We start from the raw sequence: 26,065 nt of genomic DNA, 5'->3' as shown, positions 1-26,065 counted from the left end.
CCAGGCGGGTCTCGAACCCGCGCGCTCAGGCAATCCACTCACCTCAGCCTCCCAAAGGCGAGGGATTACAGGCTGAGCCACCGAGCCCAGCTAGAGGTTCATTTCTTAACTGCACTCTACAGGTGAGTGGTCATATTAGGAATTTTTTTTTTTCTCCCAGAATTTCAAAAGCAAATTGCATTATAAGTGTTCTTGACTTAGGGCAGCCAATTTCCACTAACAAGCTTGGCAGGAAGTGATCTGCTACAAACCCTCATCCGTGGCACACTGCTATCTTTCATTTGGACCTCACCACCACCCTAGATGACACATTATCCGCACTTCACAGACAGGCACAGTAGGTCACTTGCCCAAAGGCATACACCTGACAAGTGGAAGATCTGTCTAACCCCTCTGCTCTTTGCCTCTGATGAAAAAGGCAAGTGCTAGGCAATGAATCCAGTGTCACGAAGGATAGCCATGTCACAAATGTCACGTTCATCTAGGGAAAACACTGGCCACAGGGCCCTGAGTGAGGACAGGCAAGCATAAGGGGCTGGTGGGCGCTGTGCTGGGCAGGTCTGTACCAGACAGAACCACCTTCACCCAGAGAGCCGGCAGCCTTAGACAGTGAGCAAGCCCCTCCCACTGGGGGCCACCTAACATAATAGCAACCCTGGCCTAGAAAATAACCAAGGCAGCCGGGCTTGGTGGCTCAGCCTGTAATCCCACGCCTTTGGGAGGCTGACCCACCTGGGCAACTTGGTGAGACCTCATCTCTACAATAAATCAAAAATTAGCTGGGCATGGTAGCACGCGCCTGTAGTTCCAGCTACTTGGAAGGCTGAGGCGGAAGGATCGCTGGAGCCCAGCAGGTCGAGGCTGCGGTGGCCGGGAGCGGCCACTGCACTCCAGTCTGGGCGACAAAGTGAGACTCCAACTCAAAAAAAAAGAAAAAGAAAATAACCAAGGCTAACATTTCTCATTCTGTCCCCTACACTGAAAATTCAAATGCTGGAAGGTCTGGTTCAAGACTGGGCCCCAGTGACCCCAGTGACAGATCCACTTTCTGGGGGTCCCAGCCACCCTTCACCCTTCCTCAGCCCCAGGGTCCCCAGATCCACATCCACAGTTTGCCAGAGCTGGAGCAGAAGTCAATTACCAATTGTGTGGTCACGTATAAATTAGTTTAATCACCCTGAGCCTCGTTGCAATCTGAGAAAAGAGAATGACATCTATTTTGCTTTGAAAGAGGACGAACAAGGCTTATGGACACTCCTGGCACAGGGCTCAGCCTAGGGCGAGACAGCAGTAAAAAGAAATTATAATAGAATTGTGTGTGCTCCACACCAGAAATCTCACCAAAGTCTAAAGTAGTTGCTAACCTAGCTGATGAGGTGAGCTCTCCCTCCAGGCAGGACGCGGGATGAATCCGTTCGCCAAGTGTTTGCAGGAGGGAGGTCCTGCTACCACCCAGAGACTCCACCAGGTGGCGCCAAGGGACAACTTTCACAGCCCCTCGGGTGGACACACCAGGACAGAGGGCTCTCCCAGGTTAGCACAGAAGAGGATTTGAAGTTCATCAGCCAGTTCAGAGCTGAAGAAAGCCAGTATCTCTGTCGCTTTTCATGACTTCCCCTAACCCCCTTAATCCAGATGTTCATGAAAAATAGGATGGCAGAGGAAGGGGGGACAGTGGCACTGACAATGTCAAGCCAGGTAACAAAGCCCCTTAAGCACCTTCTAAGTGCAAGGCCCGCCAATGACAGGTATTGTCAAGTTCAGAGCTTAAAGGGGGCTTCACAGAAACCTAGCCCAGCCCTTTTGTTTTCCCAGATCGAAGAAGGCCAGGATGGGATCACTCCCTACCTGTCACCGGTGGTGAAGAGGCCCTTGCAGTTTGCCGTGGGGGGCAGCATGACTTGGGAGGCAGCTTTCAGGTGAGGCCACCATGCCGTCTCTCAGGGCCAGGTGAGGACAGAAATCACACCTATCTGACTGCAAAGGGGACTGAGAAAATCTATCAGGTGTGGTTCCCCCCCCCTCAGTCCCTGGGGAATGGGAGACATTCCTGTCAGGATCCCCACATTTCAGAGAAAAGCCCCGTGGAGCTGTTCAGAGTCATGGCTGCAAGGCCTTCCCTATGGGGTGCAGATGACTCTGCTGAGGCCAAGAGATGGCCAGCCACTCACACAAATACCACAATATCACGGAATGAAGATGCTCTTCACACGCTCACGTGAAATCCGTCCAGGATACACACTGCTAAGTGAAAGGCACAAGGGGCAGAACATGTGTCTAATTTCCCATCATTTGTAAGGGGAAAAAAAGAATATATTTGTGTTCATTTATATTTGCATAATTAAACTGTAGAAGGATTTAAAAGACACTAAGAACAGTAGTTACAGGGTGGAGGAGGAATGGCTAGAAAGAGACAGGGAGGGAGAGACTTTTCTCTGTGTACATTTGTATAGTGTCTGATCTTTGAACCACAAGCATGCATTACCTTACAAAGACTACATTTTTAAAAATAGTTTGCCCAAGATCACACAGTGTTTCCCACAGTTGTGGGATGTGGTTACCTGACGAAATGTGAAATGCTTTGGAGCGGAGCACAGGATGATTGTAAATCATTTGCAAACACAGCACTGAATCAAATGGTGAGAGTCACTCCCTTTCTGTTTCTCTTCTGTCTTCTGGGTACATCAAGTATGTCTCGGTGAGGTGCTAGTGTGTCCTTAACATCACTCTAAATCATCATAAACTGCCTTTTTTTTTTTTTTTTTTTTTGAGTTGGAGTCCCACTCCGTCGACCAGACTAGAGGGCAGTGGCACACTCCTGGCCACCATAGCCTCGACCCACTGGGCTCCAGCAAACCTTCCACTTCAGCCTTCCATGTAGCTGGAACTACAGGCGTGCACTACCACACCTGGCTAATTTTTGATTTATTGTAGAGACGAGGTCTCACCAAGTTGCCTGGGCAGGTCTCGAACCCTTGGGCTCAGGCAATTCATTCATCTCGGCCTCCCAAAGTACTGGGATTACAGACTGAGCCACTGAGCCCAGTCATAAACTGACTTTTTAACAAAGAAAGCAAGCATCAGGCTAGTGGTTTGGACAGCTGCAGCAGCTTGCTAAATTGGATTAATGTTATTTTCTCTACCCAGGATTTACTTGTACAAGTACCTACTATAATGCTGGCTCTCCATTTACAGTAGTAATATGAGGCTTCCATTTAAAAATAAATTTAAGTGAAATATGAGTTGCTGTAGAGAAATGTTAAGTGAATCCTAATGCCTTGCTTTGTGAATATGGTAGCGTCAAGGTTAACCTGGTGTCAGCAACTGTGCCAGTGCTTCCTGGGAATGAATACCCTCCCATCCCATGAGGTACAGATGAGGACATAGAAGGGCTCAAGATGACAGGTCATGCCAAGGCTGCTGGTGAACAGAGATGGAGCTGGCAATGGGTGGCAGGCATTCGCAGGGCCCCTGCCCACCAGGGGACTGGAGCTGACCACAGGGTGATGCACCCCAGCCCTGCGCCCCACCAGCCCCGACACTTGAGGGTTGTCCTCAGGCTTCATCTTGAGCTGCTCCAACTTCCTTCGTCCAAGCTCTGGGTCCCTAAAGCCATATGGTTTTAGCTTTTCCCCAAGTCCCAAACCAGAGGGTCAGAGACCACACACACTCTCTCTCTCTCTCTCTCTCTCTCTCTCTCTCTCTCTCTGTAATTCCATTGAAGTAGTCACTCCACTTAACTCTTGAACTTTCTCTTGCTGCTCTGTTGGGCCCTAGGTGGCCCCACAAGGAGGGATAAGTGTGCTTGTCCCATGCCGAGCCCTGCTGGGGCTGCAGGTTCTCTCTCCATCTAGTCTCAGGAGCAGAGCTCTGCCACCCTCGTTCCCCCAGCCACCACTCCAACATAGCCCTTCAGAGACCCTTTGGGAGATCGCTGGATGTCATCTCTTGTCCGTGTGCCATGAAAATATCTTGGATCCCGGGATGCAGGGAAGGGGGCTTTGCCCCATGTGACTTGGCCCTGGCCTGGGAAGTTGCTGAGCCACCCAGCCGGGCTGCTGTGGTCAGCACCCTCGCACTCACCTCTGTGCCTCGCAGAGCTGACTCGAGGGGGGTGCAGGTGGGGCCCTATGAGTTCCAGTGGGCAGTGAGGCTCAGCAATTCTTACCTGTAACAGGTTTCCAGGTGACTCTGATAGGGGTGTGGCCAGAGGGGAAACAGAGGGTAAGAGCGTGGGCATGGGCGTGGGCGTGGGCCTGGGGTGGAATCCCAGCTCCACCCCAGCTTGCTCTGGGTCCTAGGGCAAGTTATAAACCCTCCAGTGTCTTTGCAGTAGATAAGCATGACCGTGACAGTACCTGTGTCATAAGGTTCTAGTGACCATCAAGTGGTAGAAAGTGTGGAGCATGGGGCAAGACACCCTGCACGCTTTCAACATCATCATCTAGTCCTCACACTCGAGACCAGCAGCTAGCCCCTCGGCTTCCAGGAGCACAGCAAAACAACTGTAATTCTCTAACAGCTGGGGAGGGAGCCACGCTGGTCTTCAAAGCTCAGCACTACCCCAGCCAGGGCTCCCCAGTGCTGGGGACTGGTAGTCACTGTGAAGCCAGAGCCCTAGGCACAGGAACTGTGGGACCAAGCACAGCACCTGCAGAGACAGCTAGGGACTGGTGCAGCCTCCCTTCTATCGCCCTCTGTCCATCTCTCACCCACCACATCTCAGGAATCCCCTGAAAGGCTCCAAGAGGCAGGCAGGGCTCAGGTTGCCTTCCCTTCGTAGTGATGAGGAAACCAAGGCTTGAGAAGCTAGGTGGACCATCCAAGGTCATGGGCCCACTAAAGCAAGCTGGTCCTGCAAACAGGCTTCCTCTGCCACCTGGTAGCCACAGGGCACAGAGGTGGCTTTCCTCCCATCCTCAGTGTCAGCCTTCCAAGTGGGCAGAGGCTCTGAGCACTGCCCCAGGGTTTCTACTCAGATCCACAGAGCAAGACCAGAGCTACTGTCTTACCTGTTCAGGCTTAATGTTTCCCTGGAGAAGGTGGAAATGTGGCTCCCACCTCCAGAGCTACTGGAGGGTGGGGAGAGGCAAGTTCCAAGGACCTGGAACTCATGGAAAGAAGGGCCTGGGAGACTGACCAGGAACAGGCACAAGTCAGAACCCAGCAGCTCTGCTTACCAGGTAACCCTAACCAGAGAGCCAAAATCACCCCCCATGGAGGTGGCTACTCCTCTTTCCAGCCCCGAAGAGGTGGTAGGGGCCTGGTGGGATCTTATTTGGTAGCTTATTTAGGTGGGGCGGGGCAGCTCTTCCCAGGAAGCAAATCCAGTCGGACTTGGGAGACATGGGACTTCAAGGATCAGCCCTAAAGGCCAGCAGAAACCTCCCTTGAAACCTGTCCTCTTGGGTGAGATGACAGCCATCAAGGCAGTCCAATCTGGGGGTTCCATCACACACAGCAGCAGGGGTTGGGTGGACAGAGATGAAAGAGCCCACCTTCCTCAGTGAGCTTCTGACCAGGACCAGGTAGTGCAGCTCACTCAGTAGCCTATCAGCTCTGCATCGGGCTACTGGAGCCACGAAGCTGGGCCTGTGCATAACACATCTACATCCTTGAGTTCTGTCAGCACAGTGAGAGGCTCATGGAGAGGCATTTCAAGGAGAGATGTGATCCCGGGCCGCTCACAGCGACACAAGCTGCATGACCTCACATGACCTCAGGGGCACCTCCCTACGCAGTCCCTGTCTGCAGACAGGCTGGCCCAGCACACTTTCAGACCCTCGACTTGGGAAGTGAGGCCAAGCAGAGGTCAGCACACTGCCCAGGGCCAGGGGGCACAGGGAGGGTGGGTTGCTCAAAGGGTGGAGAGCAGCTCTGGATCTCAGCCAGCAAACGGGCACTTCTTCTTAGACCCTAACAACTTACTTCAAGTCCCAACCACCACCCCTTAGGCTGACTAACCAAACATCTAGAAAGGCTGCCTCTGCCCCATGCCCTCTGCTGCTCAGACACGCAGACCCTTGCTGCCTGCGGCTCCTCCCACCTCCACCATCCTAGCTGGAACTGGCCAGAAGTGAGGGGAGCCCCTCTCCCACGCCTCTCTTTCTAAACCAGAAGCAGAGGAAAGCCCTGCTCCCCTGCTTTCTCTAACATACTCTAATCCTCCTCAAAGGTCTTGGGCCCTGGGAATGGAAACTGAGTTCTCAGCCCTGAACCTGTAGACTCAGATCATGTCCCCTAAAGGTATCTTATACACTGGGGGGTCCACTTACAATTTGCTTCTTCAGAGAGTCCCACAGCTTTGAAAGGGGAAAATGGAAGGGAAATCCTGCCTCCAAGTGACAAGCTGAGGGAGAAGGGAGCTGAGGGGGAGCCAGACACAGGGCAGAAACATCCAGGTGACTGGTGGGTTGGAGCTGCAGGGGCTTGAGGCCAGGTGAGCAGGTGAGTGGATGTGTCAGGACAGAAGGAGACACCACAGGGAAAAGCAGGGACACCGGCAGGGCTGGGCACCAGCCCCCGCTTCCCAGGGCCCAGAGCAGTCCCTCTCCCCTCGTGCCCATCATAAAGGAGCACAAGTTCTAAACGCTGCCCAGAAATAAAGACACAGAAGACATTCTTTGAGAAAGGAGTCCTGTTCCAGCGCCGCAAATCTCCCCCAGAAGTGTCTGTGACAGAGGCCATGGGCCCCCTCAAGGGCAGCAGTGGGCATGGAGGCTTGAGGGGAGAGGTTCTGTTCTGGGCAGCACGGCAGGCTCTCAGGAGGGAGGGACTCAATCTCCACTGCTCTCTCCTTCATCCTTCCTCAGCCCTGGTAACTCCAAAATGTATCTTCCTCCCCCAACCAATCAAACCCAGGGACCCTGAAAGGAGGGTGAGGAATCTGGTGCTGGGACAGGAAGTCCTCACCCAGCATCTCTCCAACCTGTGAAAAACCTCATCCCCCAGCCCTGGCCCAGAGCCTCAGCCACCCGGTGCCTCTCCCAGCAGGGCCTCCACACAGACCCAGGGCTCCTGAGCCAAAATGCAAGGCCTCCTCTCACGAAAAGCAGGGCATCCTCATCCCACGTGCATCACTTTCTAAGGACAGTATGCTGCAGCCAGAGTTGACAGGACCACCAGGAGGGTGATGGAGCTGAGCAGCTTCTGGTCAGGGAGGCATCCCAGGCAAGGGAGACCTCAGACCTGCACTCTGGCTCTCCGGACCCTATGCCCTCACCAGCCATTCTGGCTGAGGATCCCTCTGGCCTTCAAGTCCAGCATCTCAGTGAGCCTAGGAATTATCCAAGCATCTGGTCAGGCATCCAAGCCCAGGTTTTATCTAGATCTTCTCTCCCAGCTCCAAGATTCTGCCCAGAAAATTCTAGAAACCACCCTCCAAGGTCAAATGCCCACTGTTCCCCGCTCCCCAAACCCAATCACTCCCAAACCACCTCCACCATATCTTTCAGATCTATGCATAACTGTATGACTATTTATACATTTCTTTACATGGACTCATTTTTTTACTTAAGTCTATTTATTGAAAAAGTCACAATAAATAGAATGCCAGTACCACTTGTCCTAAACAATAGGTAGCCAATAAAAATATACCCTTAAAACAAAACGGTGCTATAAAAGTCTGGAAACTCTTCCCACAACCCCTAGCCCAAGTCCTGTTCCCTAGTCAAAGGGGAAGTCTGCCAGAGGCAGCAGGACATATTGGCACCACGCTCAGACTTTCTTCTTGGCATAAAAGGATGGAAAGATAATTGGAAAGGGAATTCCTTTCTTGCTCTGATTTTGTGCCACTTAATGCAGGCCCTATATCACACAGAAACATCTCAAGGAAACCAGGGCATCCACCCTCAACTTTGGGAATGCTGAACTAAGTCTCCCTCTGCCTCATGCACAACACAGAGGGAAACATACACTGTGGTCCCTTCTCTGATTGCACCTTCAAGACACCACTGGATCCCCTCCAAATGTGCCTGCTCTCACACCCAAGCCCAGCAAGTCCCCCTCCACACACCCACACCCATCAGCCCCCAGAAGTCACCGCTGACTCAGGTGGGACACTAGGTAGACAAGGCCCACCAGCAGGAGGCCACGGACACCCAGCATCATGAGCAGGAAGAGAAGCAGGATGGAAGTCACAGGTTCCACGGCGTGGTTGCCGAGATGCCACTGGGGGAAGCCCATGTTCACCAGCTGCCGGTTGAGGTCACTGAAGGGGGATTGGGCAGCACCGAGCCTGGCACCTGCCTGCTGTTGGCGAGTGCCAGGACCCCCCGGGGGGGCACCATGGCCCCTGTTGAGAAAACTCTGGAAGGTGAAGACAGAGAGAGAGAGAGAAAGAGAGACGAATGAATCTAGCCAGGGCTTCCCTGGAGTTGAGGCACCAGTCAGGAGACATGTAGCAGGCCTGACACCCATACCCTCATTTCTCAGCAACCCCCAGGTGCCATCTATAAGAGTCCTAACAACCAAGTCACAAGCTCTCAGAGCATAGAAAATGCCAGTCCACATTCCCCACATCATGCGCAGGGAGAAGGTGCCTAGGACAGAGAAGAAAGCAAGTGCTTGAGGTAGGCTGGATCACAGGGCATGGCCCTAGGACAGGCATTTTTCATACACATCATCCCTTCCTTTTAAAATCATCCTTCTAGCCAGGCTCGGTGGCTCAGCCTGTAATCCCGTGCCTTTGGGAGGCTGAGGTGAGTGGATTGCCTGAGCCCGTGGGTTCGAGACCCGCCTGGGCAGCGAGACCTCATCTCTACAATAAAATCAAAAAAAATCAGCCGGGCATGGTAGTGTACGCCTGTAGTTCCGGCTATTCAGAAGGCTGAGGCGGAAGGATCGCCGGAGCCCAGCAGGTCGAGGCTGCAGTGGCCGGGAGCAGCCACTGCACTCCAGTCTGGGTGACGGAGTGAGACTCCAACTCAAAAAAAAATAAAAATAAAAATAAATAAAATAAAATCATCCTTCTGTGGCCGTGGACTCATCTCCTCCGCCTTCTCCCTAGCTCCCTTCTCATTCAGCAGACTTTGAAAGATGCTAGCTCCAGTGGGGTTTGCTAAAAGAGAGAGAGTTATTGGGTTTGAAGTCTGGGGAGGTTGCCTGGAGGAAGGAGAACTAGGGATGCAGAAGGCTGGGTAGTAATACACTACATTTTCCCCAAGGCTTGACAATACACTCCCCAGCTCTCTGTAAAGAGGACTTTGGACTAGAAAAGGTTAGTGACCAGCAAGAGAGACTTCTGGGAGCTAGTAGTACAGAGGAGGCACAGAGGAGGCCAGCTGTCCCCTTCCACAGGGGATGAGTGCCTACCTGTCGAGGAGCGCCACTTCTGGGCACAGCAGTGGTCCTCACTCGGGGGTCATCGTCCTGAACAATTTCTCCGTTAGCCAAGATCCGCACCATTCTCCCAAGAGCCACGGGTTCCTACGGGGCTGCACCTGCAGTGCATGGCCAGGGACAGGGACTGACAAAAGCCAAGTGGCACAGAAGGTCCCCCGCCCCACAACCCTTAACTCTGAGTGATCTATGACCATGATCATGAGGGTCTGTGGATGATTCTTCCCCTGACTTCAAAAAGCTCAAAGGAAAACACTTACCAGAAATTGAAGGACGTTTGCTTTCAGTGGCACCCACACAACTGACCCACGCTGAGCAGATACTGTGCCTGATTAATAAAAAGAGGAAAAATAAATGCAAGTTATTTGCCAAACAAAATTCTTTCAAACACTGAGTTCACCAGGAAAACAACGGAAAGGATCCTTGGAGAGTTTTATTACAACCACTACCAGCAGCACAACTGGGCCTAGAGTCCTTGCTGGGGTCCGGGCTGTGTGGAAAGCCCTGAGACTAACCACACTTAACCTCGCAACACCCCTCTGAAGAAGATACTAGTGCAGCCATTGACAAGTGGATAGAGAGGGACAGCAGCCTGCCCGGGATCATGCATCTGCGGGTTGCAGAGAAATAACATGAAGCCAGAAGCCCTGGCTATAGGGCCCTCGCAGGGTATAAACAGGAGCCCAAGGCACCAGGATCCCCAGTGGGGCTCAAATTCCCTTCCGTTAAAAAAGGGGTCCAGTGTGCTGTTCCCCCAGGGAGTAAATGCCAAGGACGTGGGCCTTCTCTCTCCGGAACACCCCGGAGATCCGGACCCTTCGGGATTATTTTAGATCTTCTGCCCAGACCACATTGGCTGCCACACAGCGCAGGCTCAGAAGAGCAGGCCTTGGCAGAAGAGCAGAGGGCACGCCCCTCACCAGTCCCTCACTTCTCAGCTGACACCAGCCCAGCCTCTGCTACCCCAGGGTTAGGGCCCAATCTTCCCAAAATATGGGATGGGGTGCTACGATGGCTCTGGGAAGACCCCACTCCGTGGTCCCCAAGGGTGTCCCTTGGCTAGAGGCCCTTCCACGCCTCCCCCGAGTCTGGGAAAACGGGTGAAGGCCATCTGCTCTCAGGAGATGAGCCGAGTTTCCGCCTGGATTCTCAAAACGCCCTCGTGCACACTCGCCAGGATGGATTAGAGCCCCTGTCCTTCCCCCATGGCCGGCAGCCTGGGACAGGCGAGTCCCCCCGAAGCTGCGGGCCCCGGTGCAGGCCTGCGGGCCGAGGGCGTCCGCAGTCTCTTTGTGCCTTGTCATCGCGTCCCCGCCGGGTGGGCCGAAGGCGCGCGGCCCTCGGCGCACCTGCCGCGGGGCAGGGCGGGGGGCAGGGGGACAGGGGGGCGGCGCGGGGCCGCGCGGCCCCAGCCTCAGGAAGCCTCTCGCCGCCTCCACGTCCACGCCCGGGAGCGGCCAGGGATGCTCGCCCCATCCCCGGCCGGGTCACCCACCTGCAGGCGTCTCCCGGGCCCAGGCGACGTCCACTCGCGGCGGCTCCCAGGCCGCTTCCTCCCACCTGACCTCACAGGAAGCGCGCGCCGGAGGGGCGCGGCCGAGCCGGGGCGCAGCGGCCCCCTCTGCAGGCCCTCGGGGGAAGTGCAGCCGCCGGCCCGGGGTGAGGGGCGGGGCGGGGCGGCGCAGGGCGGAGCGGGGGAGGGAGGAGGAGGGAGAAGACAAGTGGGGAAGAAGGAGAGGAAAGGAGAAGATGCTCTGGGAGAAGAGGAAGAGGAGGAAGGGAAAGGTGGAGCCCAAAAGCCAGGGGACGGGGATGTCCCTGGACTGGAGGGGGCGCGGACACAGGCTCAGACCGCAGGTCTAAGTTGGCTGAGCTAGCTCCGTGGGTGCCTCTTGATTAGGACGCAGCCCCGCATTCAGGGAGCTCCAAGTCTGGTGGGGGAGGTGAATCATGAACGGAGCAGGTGCAACTCACTGCAGCAGCCTTCCTGGAGGAGGTGTATTTGAGCTGGGGGGGTCAGAAGAGGGGTAGGAATTTGTCTGTCAAGCAAATAGGGAAGGACACTCCGGGCAGAACGACCAACCTCTGTTATTCCTTATTTTTCAATCCCCCCACCCCTATCTTCATTGACTATTCCCTGTGAACTGCTCCCCGGTGAGAAAGAATGTGGAGTTGCACGGTCTGAGTCCAAACTTGTTCTGGACCCTGACAAGTTACTCAGTTGTTCAGTGTCCTCATCTGCAAGTTGGGTGTGGTCGCAGCCCCCTAGGATTGTTGTGAAGGTTGAGTATGATGTCCCTGGCACACGGCGAATGTTGATAAACATTAGCTATGACTATCAGTCAATAGATGTTTCCAGGATGGGCAGATATATAGAGCATATATTTGGACTCAGATTCTGCTAGCCCCTGGGTAGAAGGAGCAAAAAGACTTTTCTTTTTGTTCTTTGAGACCTAGGCCTTGCCTCAAGGGCTTACAGGCTGCCACCATAGTTTAATTATCTGATAATGGAAACTTACCAGTAAAAATTGTTTCACAGGTGCCTCTTATATGTGTATCTTATTTGTATGATTTTTGTTTGTTTAAATTACGCACGTGTACTGTGAGAGCAGGCTGGCACTGTGGATAAAAGGTGGCTGCTAGAGCCAGCCTGTGTTTGAGTCTAGGTGTGGGGTGATCTTGGGCCAGTTATTCAACCTCTCTGGGCTCAGTTTCTTTATCTGTAAAATAAGAGTAATAACAGTACCCACCTCATCCAGTTTTTGTGAAGCACTGAGCACTTTGTATAAAATGCTTAGATGAAAGCCTGGCTGCAGTCAGTGCTCAGGGGCTGCCAACTGTTACTCTCATTTCTGCAGTTCCACTACTTATGTCAATTTTAAAGTATGCACATTTCAAAAGAATGGGTTTAAACTAAATAACTATAAGCCAAAACCTCAGTGCTTTCTTCCTGCCCCTCAATGTATTCCAGGTGTGAACAGTACATACAAGAAAGGGATAACCACAAGGTGGGATGCCAGATTGTCAGAGGTGGTCTGTGTATCACAGAACTCAATGTGCCCACTGTAATTACCTGGGACATTTATAAACCATCCAAAAACTAAGTCCTACCCCAGAGATAACAGTGTTGTTGATCTGGGATATACCTGGCCATGGAGACTTTTAAAAACCAGTCTTCTAATGAGCAGCCAGAGTCAAGAACCACTGCCTTCCATGAACCTTCCACTGCCCATAAGGGGAGCACACAACTCAGGAGCCCCAAGAAGGAAGAGACCTCTGTGGGCTGGGGGAGCCAGAGGGCAAAGGCAGAAAATCCTCAATGTTTCCAGGAACAATTGAGCTGCTACAACTGCTGCCAAGGAGATTTAGTCCAGCCGGAGGTAACCCTAGAGAGTCCAGAGGATGAGACCAGTCCCTCCAGAGAAGTCAAGAACAGCTTCGGGGGATGGGGAGGAGGATTTAGAAACAGACAATTGTTGCCAATTACAATAATAGCCTTAAGAGGTTGTGAATCGCTTTCGCTTTTAGGTGTCTCCCCTACTCAAGAACCTGCAATAGTTCCCTATTGTTTGCTCCAACAAGACAGAACTCGGTAGGGATTGACAATCCTCCAAATCTAGCTGCCAACATTCCTACCCCTCCCCCCACCACCCACACACTCTGTCTCTCTCAGCAACTCTCTACCTAGCTCCACCCACCTGAGTTCTTTGTCCTCACTAAAATACACCACCCAAAGCCTGCTTTGTTTGGGGCTGTCCATCTGCTGAAAGGTCCTGCCCACACAACCTAATCCCCCCATCCCCAAACTTGATCATCCCATGTAATAATAATAAGCACTGTGTGTGCAGAGTCCTTATCACCTCCAAAGTGCTTTCCCAGAGACCACTTCATTCTTTCTTGGATTATGAAATTATGGAGTGAGTGTTAATTGTTCCTCTTTGCCTGATGCAAAACTGAGGCTCAGAGAGATGGCAGATGACCAACCCAATCAGCAACAGAGCCAGGAGTCAAATGAAGGCAGATCCCCGGCTCTGCATGCCAGGCTCTGTGAGCCCACCAAAAGGATTCCCCTGAATTTCCCTCAGCTCTATAGCCTCTTTGCTGTATGCCCCTCTTCCCCAGTGCCATCAGCACAAGACTGGGTTCCGTGTTGTGCCTTAACTCCAACTCAGTATAAGTGTGCTTTTGGATTTCTGTTCATTGCAGAGTTTCTACTCATTAATCCACTGAACGCAGGTGCCCTGGCCCTTGCTCCACCTTTGCAGGTGAAAAGAGAATGCCTTGAAAAGAGAATGGCATGATGACAATAATCATGGTGATACCAATATATCTATCTTCCTCTCCTGGTATTTCCCCTGTCTCTTTCCCCTACTCTGGCTGATAATCTGCCCATGATCATTACTCAGAGAATAGTATGGGAGAAGGGCAGAGACAGCCAGCCAGTGCCCACCTTTGGTACCTCCGTAGGCCTGTGCCTATGGAGAAGAGTATGTCAGGTGCCTCATCAGAGAAAAAGTTGGGAGAGGAGGAAGTGATGGGAGCATAGGTGCTGTGTGCTGCATCTCCAAGGTGGGCACAAGACCCAGGAGAGGGAAGGAACACAGTGAGTGTTGACAGGTGTTGACTTATATGGCCTTGTAGAGATCCCTGGGTCCCTTGTGGCTCAGCTGTGCCAAAAAGATGCCTGTACTCCAGGAATAACAAGAAAGTAGTGGGAAAGGAATGACAAGGAAGTTGTTGGATGTGAAAGGCTCAGGTAGATAGGCGTGAAGGCTGATCCGGTGGTGGCTTTCATCCACAGACAGATGATGAAGGATTGTAGGATTGATTGAGGCCTCAGAAAACACATTTCATGGTCAGAAAACTGGAGTGGTCCCATAATATCTTGGTTATATGTAAGTCCCTAAAACATAAGCCTAACCCTAGGTATATTAAGTTGAGTAAAGACTGCTCAGCTGAAACAAAAAGAATTACTATAGGCCATTGCTTTTATTAAGCTCTGACCAGGCTATGTGTTCATTGAGCTATGACCACCATGCTTTTCCCTAAGCTTTGGCCCCCCTTCCCTACCTTGGGGAGATGAATCTCTCTCTCTCTCTCTCTCTCTCTCATCTACTTTCTAAATAAACTATATTTTCCAATCTAAAAAAAAAATAAATAAAAAAAATACAGTGACTGAAACAAGTAGATGGGAATCTCTGTTTTACAAGGTCAACCAAGGATACCCACTCCTCCCGGCTCACTGCTCCCCCACACCCTAAGATGTTACCCTTATCTGCATGGTCAAAACTGGCTCATCAACTTCACTATATGCAGCCCATGGAAAGGTGGGAAGGAAGAACTGGAGGACTAGTGATTTCTTTCAAAGAAACTATTATGGCCAGGCACAGCAGCTCAGCACTTTGGGAGGCTGAAGAAAGAGGATTACTTGAGCCTAGGAATTCAAGACCATCCTGGGCAACATAGCAAGACCTCACCTCTACAAAAAATCAAAAAGTAAGCTGAGCATGGCGGTGAGTACCTGTAGTCTCAGCTACTTGGGAGGCTGAGGAGGAAAGATTGCCTGGGACTAGGAAGTTAAGGCTGCAGTAAGCCATGATCGTGCCAATGCATTCCAGCCTGCGTGGCAGAGTGCGCCCCCAATGAGAAAGAAAGAAAGAAAGAAAGAAAGAAAGAAAGAAAGAAAGAAAGAAAGAAAGAAAGAAGGAAGGAAGGAAGGAAGGAAGGAAGGAAGGAAGGAAGGAAGGAAGGAAGGAAGGAAGGAAGGAAGGAAATAGTATTATGGATGTAGTACATATTACTTCCCTTACATTCCATTGGCAAGAATGAGGTTTGTCCATCTTACTGATCTTTATTGATCTTTTCAAAGAGTCAGCTTTTGTTTCACTCATTTTTCTCTTTCTGTTTTTCTATTTTCAGTTTCATTGACTTCTGTTCCTATCTTTATTATTTCTTTCCTTTTGCTTGCTTTGGATTTATTTTGCTTTTCTTTTTCTAAGTTCTTGAGGTAGGGCTTATTGATTTTAGACTTTTCCTCTTGCAAAATGTAAACATTTAGTGCTATAAATTTCCCTCTTGGCATTCAGTTAGCTATACCCCATACATTTTGACATGTTGTATTTTCATATTCATTTAGTTCAATGTGTTTTTAATTTTTTTTTTGCTACTTCTCCTTTGACCCATGGATCATATAGGAGTATGTTGTTTAGTCTCAAGTGTTAGAAGATTTTCTGTTATCTTTCTGTTATTAACTTCTAGTTTAATTCTATTATAGTCAGAAAACACACTCTGTATGAGTTTAATTCTTTTAAATTTGTTGAAGTTTGTTTTATGACCCAGGATATAATCTATCTTGGTAAATGTTTCATAGGTGATTGAAAAGAATATGTATGTTCATTCTTTGGAATGTAATATTCTATAAATCTTGGTTATGTACTATTGTTTGATGGTGTGTTGTTGAGTTCTTCTATATCTTTGATTATTTTCTGTCTAGTTGTTCTATCAATTGTTGAGAGAAGGGTATTGAAGCCTCTAACTATAACTATAGATGTGTCTATTTCTCCTATCCATTTTTCCTTCATATATTTTGAAGCTCTGTTGTTTGGTGCATACACATTTAGGTTTTCTATGTCTTCTTAGATTGACTATTTTATCATATATAATATCTCCTTTTCTTGAAAATTTTTCTTACTCTGAAGTCTACTTTATCCTGCTTTCCTTTAATTAATGTTTGCATGATATACTTTTTCCCATCATTTTACTTTCCTATATTTATTTCCTATATTTATAACATTTAACTTGCCTATATTGTTATATTTGAAGTGAGTTTCTTCTACATAGCATATAGTTTGGTCATTTTTTTAAATCCACTCCACAAATCTGCCTTTTATTTGGATTATTTGGATCATTACATTTAAGGAAGTTACTGATATTTAGGGCTTAAGTCTATCAAATTCTTTTTGTTGTTGTTCTTTTTATTCTTTTCATTTCTTTTATTTCTTTTCCTTTCCTCCTGTGTGTTACTTGAACTTTTTTTTTCATTTTTATTTTTCTATGGTATTTTGTTAAGTATATCTTTTTGTATAGCATATTTTCTACTTGCTCTAGATATTATATTATATATGCATAACTCATCACAGTCTACTGGGGTCATCATTTTGCTAGCTTGGGTGAAATATAAGAACCTACTTCTCCTTGTGTCCCTTTCCTCTCCCTATTATACTATAATTATCTTAAACATTTCCTCTACACACATTTAGAGCCACAGCAGACAGTGTTATAATTTTTTCATTAACTATCAAATATAATTTATAAAATTCAAGGGTAAAAGAAAAGCTTGTTGTATTTACCCATATTTTTGCTTTTCATATTATTTTTTCTTCCTAATCTTCCAAATCTTTCTTTTATTGTTTTCTTTCTATTTGGAGAACTTCCTCTGTCCATTTTTTAGAGTCAGTCTCTTGGTAACAAATTATTATTTTTCTTAATCTGAGAATGTCTTGATACCCTCTTCATTCTTGAAGGATGTTTTCAGTAAGTATAAAATTCTGAGCTGACAGTCCTTTTTTTCAACATTTGAAAATTATTGTACCACTTCCTTCTGGCCTCCATGGCTTCTAATGAGAAACGTTTTGTCACTTGAATAGTTTTCCCCTGTGGATAAGGTGTCGTTTTCCTCTGGCTGCTTTCAAGATATTTTCTGTGTCTTTTGTTTTCAAAAGTTTAACTATGGTATGTTTTCAATGGATTTCTTTGGAGTTTTCCTATTTGGGATTCACTCTACTTCTTGAATTGGTAGGTTTATATCTTTTGCCAAATTTGGAGAGTTTTCAGCCATTATTTCTTTGATTACTTTTTCTGTTTCCCCTCTCTCTCCTTTTCTTCGAAAATTTCAATGATACAAATTTGAATCTTTTGTTGTAGCTTCACAGGTCCCTGAGGCTGGGATCATTGTTTCTTTTTGTCTATTTTCTCTCTATTGTTCAGATTGGGTAATTTTTGTTGTTCTATCTTCCAGTTTGATGATTCCATTTTGCTATTGAACTTACCTACTAAGTCTTTTATTTTGATTTTTGCATTTTTCTACTTTTCCTTCCCATTAGTTCTACTTCTCCTTTCCTTTAGCTCTTCTTTATATCTTCTATTTCTATTTGGTTCTTCTTTATAGTTCATTGTCAAGGCTTTCTATTTTGTCACTACTTCAAGTGTGTTCATAATTGCTCAAATAAAAAAATTTCGTCAGATAATTCTAACATCTCAGTGTTGGCATCTGTTAATTGTTATTTTTCATTCAATTTGATATCTTTCTGGTTCTTAGCTTTGAGAAGTGATTTTTTTTTTTTAAGTTGGAGTCTCACTCTGTCACCCAGACAGGGTGCAGTGGCACACTCACAGCCACCACAGCCTCAACCTGCTGGGATCAGGTGATCCTTAGGCCTCAGCCCTCCAAGTAACTGGAACTACAGGTGCATGCCACTATGCTCAGCTAATTTTTTGATTTATTGTAGAGATGAGGTCTCACCAAGTTGCCCAGGCTGGTCTCCAGCCTCTGGGCTCAGGCAATCCTCTTGCCTAAGTCTCCCAAAGTGCTGGGATTACAGGCGTAAGTCACTGTGCCCCGCTTGACAAGCAATTTTCTAACAAAACCTAGACATTTTCACATTGTTATGAGACTCTGGGTCTTATTAAACCTTCTGTTTTAGCTAATTTTTCTATCTGTGCTTCCTCCAGGGAAGGAGAGACACTATATCATTAATGATATGTGAAGATAGAAATTCAGGTTCCCCACTCAGCCTCATTAGCACCCAAGTTGGGGAAGGAAGTGCCTCTCATTACTGCTAGGGAGTATGGGAGTTCCTATTCTCCCGATGGTATCCAGTGACGGTATGGCTGGGGAGAGATGCATTACCAGCTAACGGGGATGAACTCCCTATTTGGCCTTTGACACCATTCCAACAGGCGCCTTTTTACAGTCTTACAAGGGCAGAAGTCTTGGTTCACCACTTGGCCTTTGTAGATGTGGGTGTTTTCTGTGGAATAGAGGTAAAGCTTTCTGTCTTGTTGCATATCTTTTCTAGTACTTGGCTAGAGAAAGAAGGTTTAGGGGAGGGCTTTAATTGTCTATACCTCAGCTGCTTCCAGGTTGCCAGTTTCTTCAGCTCCTAATCTGGGATACATGAGCCAAAATTGAAACCCAGGGAACTCACCCCTATGCTGTGTCATTCTTCAGATCACAAAGTCCCCAACCAGTCTCTACCTTTTAAAGTCTTCTTCTGCTTATTTTGCACCTAATATCCAGGGGTTTTATTGTACTTAACAGAAGGAAAATATAAAAGTAAATTTATCCCATTTTCCTGGAAGCAGACATTAAGACATTGTGATCTTGGTACAAGGATAACAAAATTACCAGTCTTTTGGTAAAATCTAGGGGCACACCCACAAATTAGAATTTATGGTAAAGTGGAAATGTAGAACATAGGAAAAGGATAATCGTTTTAATAATTGGTGCTGTGATAATCGAGTATCCCTATCAGAAAAAAAAATTAAGTGGCTAATATGAGGTAGGGGTTCCATTTTTTTTTTCTGATAGGCAAAAATAAAGTCTAGATGTATAATAGGCCTAAATACAAAAGGCAAAACAATGAAGAACTTATAATATAAATCATATGTATATATAGATGTAGATATTCTACACCTCAGAGTAGGGGAAATTTTCTTAACACATTATTTAAAATACCAGCCATAAAGAAAATGATTGATAAATTTTATTACATTAAACTTACATTAAAATTAAGATCTTCTAGTTGGGCACAATGGCTCATGCCTGTATTCCTAGTACTTTGACAGACTAAGGTAGGAGAATTTCTTTAACTCAGAAGTTTGACACCAGCCTAGGGACCATAGTAAGACCCAATCTCTACAAAAAGTAAAAAAATAGCCAGGCACAGTGGTGCACACCTGTCCCAGCTACTCAAGGGCTGAGACAGAAAGATTGCATAAGCCCAAGAAATTAGGGCTATGGTGAGCCATGATTGTGCCACTGCACTCCAGCTGGGCAATAGGGTGAAACTTTGACACACACACACACACACACACACACACACACACACACCTTAAAACTTCTATTGATCAAGACACTTTTTTAAAGTAAAAAAGTAATCTCAGTATCTAAGAAAAGGTCATTTTGCAATACATATAGCCAACAAAGGACTCGCATCCAGAATATATAAAGAGACTTTACAAATGAATGAGAAAATAAACAACCAATGAAAAAGTGGGCAAAAGTTTCAAACAAGCACATTACAAGAGAAGAAATCCAAATGGCCAACAAACTTTTGGAAAAGTGCTAGGCATCATTAACAATCAGAAAAATGCAAAATTTAATCATCATGAGACACTACACTACTCATCCGATAGACTATAATTTAAAAGTCTGACAACATCAAGTATTGGGGATGATGTAGAGAATGTTGCCAGTGGATGTGTAAGTTGGTACACTTTGGAAAACCTTTTGGAATCACCTAGGAGAGGTGAATATTTGTGTTCTTTATGACCTAAGACACAAAAGTGAATACTTATGCGCACCAAATCATGTACAAGCATATTTCATAACAGAAACAGGAAAACAGTTCAAATGTCCACCAAAGTAAAATGGGTGAATTATAGGAGAACCATGCAGTATAATACTAATGGTATCAACACTATGAACTCCAACTCTATGCACTACCACAGTTGAATTGTAAAAACATGACATTCAACAAAAAAAGCCAGAAGCAAAATAAATCTTACTGCATGGTTTCATTTCTATAAAGATCAAAAGGAAGTAATATTGAATTGTATCATCTAAGGATGCATACTAGAATGGTAGAAGTACAATGAAAAGCAAATAAATTATTACCAAAAAATGCCATGGTTAGCTTTTGGACAGAGGAGGAATTGTGTCCAGCAAGGAGCTTGGGCATGATGGATGGAGGAGGTTAGGAGGTGCTGGCAGTGTTCAGTTCCTTGACCTAGTTCCCTTATAATTTGTTGAACTGCACGGGGAAGAGGGAAGAACAGAACTGAGGGAGGAGTCTGTTTATCTGGTCGTGGTGAAACGGGTCTGTTTTTCCATTAGAAGCAGCTTAGGTAGGGATGAAGTGTGTGACTTCTGGGACCAGTTCACTTGGATTTGAATTCTCTGGATCTGCTGCCTACTTGCTTTATGGTCTTGTGCAATTTCCTTCATCTCTCTGTGCCTTGATTGTATTATCTGTAAAATAAGGATGATAATACTATCTAATGCAACAGTGAACAGCACACGAGCTGAAAATAAGTAAAAATTCTTACATTTGTTCGACATGAACAATTCCTTGTGTTCCTGGGCTGTCCTTGGCCTTTTGATGAGACTCCATGGGCCGGTACACTTGGACACAAGGGTGCTGCTACAGAACTTTCAGAGCCGGGGCTCTACCTGAGAGTGAGTACAGCCACCTGTTGCAGAATCTCCCTCTAAAATCCAGGTCGGATGGCAGACCTGGACCAGGCTGAGCCCACAAGATAGTCAGAGAGTCCCAGTCCGGTGAGGGCAGCCCAGCAGGGAGTGGAAGCCAGGCAGGCCCTCCCTAGCTGCCTCCTTCCGCAGCTGGGCCTGGGGGCATAGGGCAGTTTGGCACCAAAACCCAGGCAGCTTCCTTTTCTACGCCAGGGCTCAGAAGAGGAGGGAGGTCAGATTGTGAGAAAAGAGGAGCAGGGATTGTGGAAGCGCCAGAGTGTCTTGGATGCCTTTCATCCCTTGCACAGAGGAAGTAGCAGAAACACAAGTGTGGGGGTGGGGTGAGCAAAAAAAGGAACCAAAAGCTGAGAATGAGGCCAGCCCAGGCCGAGGGCTTTTTGTGGGGTCTTAATTAAGCCTGGAGGCCCCATTGTTCCTTTCAGGGTGGAACATATGTTCAGGGCTTGACTGAGGTTTGGGACTGAAATTTCAATGGTGCTAAGCCCTATGGCCTGCTGGGGGAAGGGGAAGGAGGGGGTGGACAGTCCCTAAGCCATAGATAGTGTCTCCAGGACGGCCTCTCCCAGAGTCACCTTTTGCTGGAGCAAGAACTAAAACAAGCAGAGAAGGTAGCAGTGCCACCACCCCAGTGTCAGGAAATGCCCGTGGGGTAGGTCAGTGTTACCTCTACCTCCCGGCTCAGCCCTTAGCAGGCAGTGTGACCTTCAGTGGGCCTCGGTTTCTCAATGCATGCCATTCAGATGATGCTGTCTAGAACAGTAGACAGTCACCAGTACCTGCCACCGCCAAGAGCGGGAGCCACCCAAGTGACCAGATGGCCCAATGAGGGACTTGAACTCGAGGTCAGTCATGCTTCTATCCAAATGCTTGCTTTGCTGCTCATCCCCTGGGCCATCCTGGGCAAGTGACTCAATCTCTCTGAACCTGTTTCCTCATCTGTAAAATGGTGGTAATAATTCCCATCCTCTACATTTGCAATGAGAATTGATGAGGATGACAGCACCCAGGCCTTAGCACATAAAGCCTGATGTGCATTTGCTGTCATCATCAACCCATGGTTATTACTAGTGCCCCTTCCCCTCCTGGGGCCCTGGTGGCAAAAGGCCAGGGACACAACCCCACAAGGACACTCAGAGTAGAGTAAGGAAATGGATGGTCAGAGAGGACCACAGTACAGGCCTGTCCAGCTGCAGGAACTCAAGATGAAGAGCAAGCTCTGGAGATGGAAGGGTCTTACAAAAAACTCAAGTGAGTCACAGGCAGGAGTGGCCTTTCAGGGGTGGAATGACATCGGCAGAGTTGTGAGGCTGGGACTCTAAGCAGCATGCTTAAGGATAGAGGAGGTTGACCTGGCAAGATGGAGAGCCTACTTGGGAGTGGTGAGACAGAGACTAGGAGAATTGTTTGGGTATTATAGTTTGAATATTTGTGTCCCCTGAAAATTTATGTGTTGAAACTTCACTCCCCAAATGATGGAGAATTTAGAAAGTGATTAGGTCGTGAGGGGGAAGCCCTAATAAACGAGGCATGCGGAAGCTCATTCACCCTTTCTGCCATGGGAGGATGTAGCAAGCATCATCTATGAACCAGGAAGTGAGCCCTCACTTGACACTGAATCTGCTGGTGTCTTGATCTTTGACTCCCCAATCTCTAGAACTGTGAGAGATACATTTCTGTTGTTTACATGCTACCCAACTTATGATATTGTATTAAACAGCCCAAGAGGACTAAGACATTGGGTCAGACTATGAAACATAAGCACTTAGTAAAGCCAGGACTCTGGGCATCTCTTTCCTTGGCAAGTCAAAGGGAGCCCTGGGTTCAAGGAGTTCCAGGATCACCCCACTTCCAACAGTCTCAGTCTTGGCTTTCACTGGAGGTCATAAGTAGCCATGAAAGTTTTGGATACAGGCACTGTGGGGACAGCAGGACTCCAGCCAGTGACCTAAGCCATACAGGATCTGCCTCTAAGGCTTAGGGTGGGGGAGCCTCAGGAAAGACGAATGTCTGTGACCCAAAGCTGATTGCAGGAACAAATATGTGAATCCTCAACAGCACACATAAACAAGGTCATACCTGGCAGTCAAATGAGGCCTTGGGCTGTGTGGTGTGTACCATGTGTCCCACAGGGAATTCCAAAGTGCTGCCACCTGCCTGGACCTCTGCCTGAGTGGTCTGACTCACTCCATGAGTCAGAGTAGAAGAAGACCTCTCCCTCCCTCCAAAGCTGAGTCAATTGATCCTCCTGTGCTTCCAGAACACTTTCTGTGTGCCACAACCAACAGCCAAAAGGTTGTCTCTGCTGAATAGCAGATGCATATGCTGTGTGTTCACTACACCATTTCCTGTTCTTGACTGAGTTCTGCCCAATGGATAAAGGTTAGCAGAGATATAAGCCACTTCTAGGCTTGGTCCTTAACCACATCCCATAGGACCTCCTGCTCTCTCTTCCCTTCCCAGTGACCATGGAGGTAAACCATGGAGGTGAACCGTGGACCATTGTTGTATAAAGACAACAATGATGTGTTCTAGATGGTAGAGCCACAAGAAGAAAGGGTCTTCTAAACCACATCAGACTGTTGTGCATGAGAAATAACCCTGTGTAGAGCTAAGTCCCCGAGGTTGAGCATTTGTGTGTTACAGCAGCATAGCCTAGCTAGCCTACTATATACCCATTTTCTTTTTTTTTTTTTTGAGTTGGAGTCTCACTCGGTTGCCCAGACTGGAGTGCAGTGGCCACTCCCGGCCACTGCAGCCTCGCCTGCTGGGCTCCGGTGATCCTTCTACCTCAGCCTTCCAAGTAGCCGGAATTACAGGCATGTGCTACCATGCCCAACTGATTTTTTGATTTATTGTAGAGATGAGGTCTTGCTGCCCAGGTGGGTCTCGAACCCGCGGGCTCAGGCAATCACTCACCTCAGCCTCCCAAAGGCGCAGGATTACAGGCTGAGCCACCGAGCCCGGCTTATATACCCATTGTCTGAGCATTTATTCTGTGCTGGGCCCAGGACTAAGAATCATACATGCCTCTCTGTAATCCTTACCACATTCTGCAAGGGATATGGTACTGATGTACTCATTTTATGGGCAAGGAAACTGAAGCTCCAAGTATACAGTTAAGTGAATTGCCCAGGGACTCCCATAGCTAGAAAGAGGCAGAGCCAGATGGTTTGTCTCTAACCCACCAGCTAGGGATGCAGTCAATGGAAGGAAGAGAAAAGAACAGTTGATAATGCCTGCCAACACTTACTTGTGCCACTGCAGGTTACTTAATCTGCTGTAAGTTGAGCCGAGGGAGGGGGAGAGCTCTAAATAAAGTTGGAGTTTTGATTTGACACTGGACTGGAACATCTGGAAAAGGGCTTTATCCACTTATTACCTGTTAATCATTGAAAAAGCCTGAGAATGGCCAGAGATGTCATCCAAGGGCAACAAAGAATAAGATAGAAGAGCTTGTGTGAAGGGGCAGTGGGGAGCAGCAATATAGCTCCTCCCCATTGATATCTTAGTTTGTCCAGTTCACACAAAATCCAGTTATAGCTATACAACTCTGAAATGATGATCACCAAATGAAAAAAAAAAAAAATGTGTAGAGCAATGTATAGCATGGTACCTTTTATCTAATAAAGGGAAGATTTAAACATAACAAGCAAATAAATGAATACATTTGCTTATATTTTTATCAAAGAAAGGATAAACCAGAACGAATAAAGACGGTTTCTAATGATAAGAACAAGGAGACAGGACTGGAAATCAAACTTCTCTGAAAGTACCTTATTTTGCAGTTTTGACTCTGGAGCCATTTCAATGTTACATGACTATAAACCAAAACTGGATTTGAGCATTTGAAAGTAATATCTAAAAATTTTTAAAAATGAATCATATGAACTTAACTACTGCTATGCTTTGAATGATCGTTCCCTCCAAAGCTCATGTCGAAATTTAATCCCCAATGTGGCAGAGAGGCAGAGTTCTCCTCCCCCCAGATAGGTAAGTCTCTCCCTTGGAGAGCAGGCCTTGGCTGTGGAGAGTACTCTGGACAGAAGGGGATTTTTCTCACACTTTTACCATGAGAACTCAGTGAGTTTCTTGAAGATAAAACCATGAAGTGTGCAAACCCTCCTAAGCCTAGACCCCAAGAGTGTCTTACTCTCAAGCTAATCCACATTCAGCCCCCAGCAATGCATCAAGATTACTATGTAAGTGTACCTACCCGTGTATGCTGCAGTGACTTCAGCTCCAGCTAAGCCTATTCTGACTGAGATTCTCTCTATTCACCTGTCTCTTCAAATTTTGGGTTGGTAGTTTGCCCTGTGACCTCAATTCTCTGAAGGGTTTAAGAAAAGTCATTGATTTTCAGTTTGTTCAGTTTGTTTTCTTGTTTTAGGTATGGAATGATGACTTTCAAGCCCTTTGCTTGTTACAACTGAAATCTGAAGTCTCATCCACAAGTACAAACGTTATTTTTCTTTTAATAAGTCATTGATTACCTTAGAAGTTGCTAAGTGTATCTGCCAGAGTCCATCAGAAAGGCAGAACCAACAGAAGATATTTATAATAAAGGATTTACCATAGCTATTTGTCCTAAGTCAGTTGCAGGAGCTGGTTAAATCATCTGTGTGAAGCTGCTGCTTCTAAATCTGCTTGCTGAAATCTGTAGACAAAGGCAGGCAGGAGTGGAACACAGACACGAAGTGGGGGGAACAAAAATAAACTGGAACCTGTGAGAAGGAGCAGAAACCCACATCAATCTCTTACCATCTCTAAGCCTTCATCAACTTCAGTGATGTTGATGACAAGCAGCCTTCATCACAGAATTAAACACACACCAACCCAAGAGTCAGAGAAGCTGAAGAACATCTGGTAGGAACTAGGGTACCTGCAGGCCTGGCTTCTGTCCCACATGGACAACTAGCCAGCAGGTATCAACAATGTACCTAAGCCATACAGTACCCTGCCTTGACCTTTTGAGCATAAAAAATTATATATGACTGCTGCTTCACTTCTGCATTCCAACTCATGTAAAATGTCTACTGTGGTGCACACTAACCTGGAACTCTACAGGGAAGGAAGTTCTGGAAAACAAAGTTCCATTATAGCTAAGTTATTCAATATAAATGCACAAATTCATTATTCTGAAAAACGGTAAAATAGGTGTTCCACCTATTCATTCTTCCCCTCCCAACCTGTGGAAATGTCCAACCTTTTTACCGTCTGGATAGTTTTGCCTTT

At 47.4% G+C, this 26,065-nt stretch overlaps 1 protein-coding gene across 1 annotated transcript; it reads right to left on the bottom strand.

Moving 5' to 3' along the window:
- Positions 1 to 7,500: 7,500 nt before the first annotated feature.
- On the bottom strand, positions 7,501 to 10,901 carry CUNH10orf35 (chromosome unknown C10orf35 homolog). The gene is made up of 4 exons (XM_008073101.2): positions 10,835 to 10,901; positions 9,600 to 9,667; positions 9,313 to 9,440; positions 7,501 to 8,307 (listed from the first exon to the last, which is right to left on the bottom strand). Exons 3-4 carry the CDS (start codon positions 9,403 to 9,405, stop codon positions 8,038 to 8,040), a joined length of 363 nt encoding a protein of 120 aa, XP_008071292.1. The 5' UTR covers positions 9,406 to 9,440; positions 9,600 to 9,667; positions 10,835 to 10,901; the 3' UTR covers positions 7,501 to 8,037.
- Positions 10,902 to 26,065: the final 15,164 nt, after the last annotated feature.

This window comes from Carlito syrichta, unplaced genomic scaffold (assembly GCF_000164805.1).
Source record: "Carlito syrichta isolate Samal-C Ts95f unplaced genomic scaffold, Tarsius_syrichta-2.0.1 Scaffold315646, whole genome shotgun sequence".
Classification (NCBI taxonomy): Eukaryota; Metazoa; Chordata; class Mammalia; order Primates; family Tarsiidae; genus Carlito; species Carlito syrichta.
This window is presented reverse-complemented; position numbering and strand designations above follow the sequence as displayed.

What these genes read in the sequence shown, in the direction of transcription:
- CUNH10orf35 (XM_008073101.2), bottom strand. Translation starts at nt 9,405, where the DNA reads ATGGTGCGGATCTTGGCTAACGGAGAAATTGTTCAGGACGATGACCCC. An exon ending in GAAGTGGCGCTCCTCGACAG is followed by an intron (nt 8,308 to 9,312) that starts GTAGGCACTCAT and finishes TTCACCTTCCAG; the next exon opens with AGTTTTCTCAACAGGGGCCA.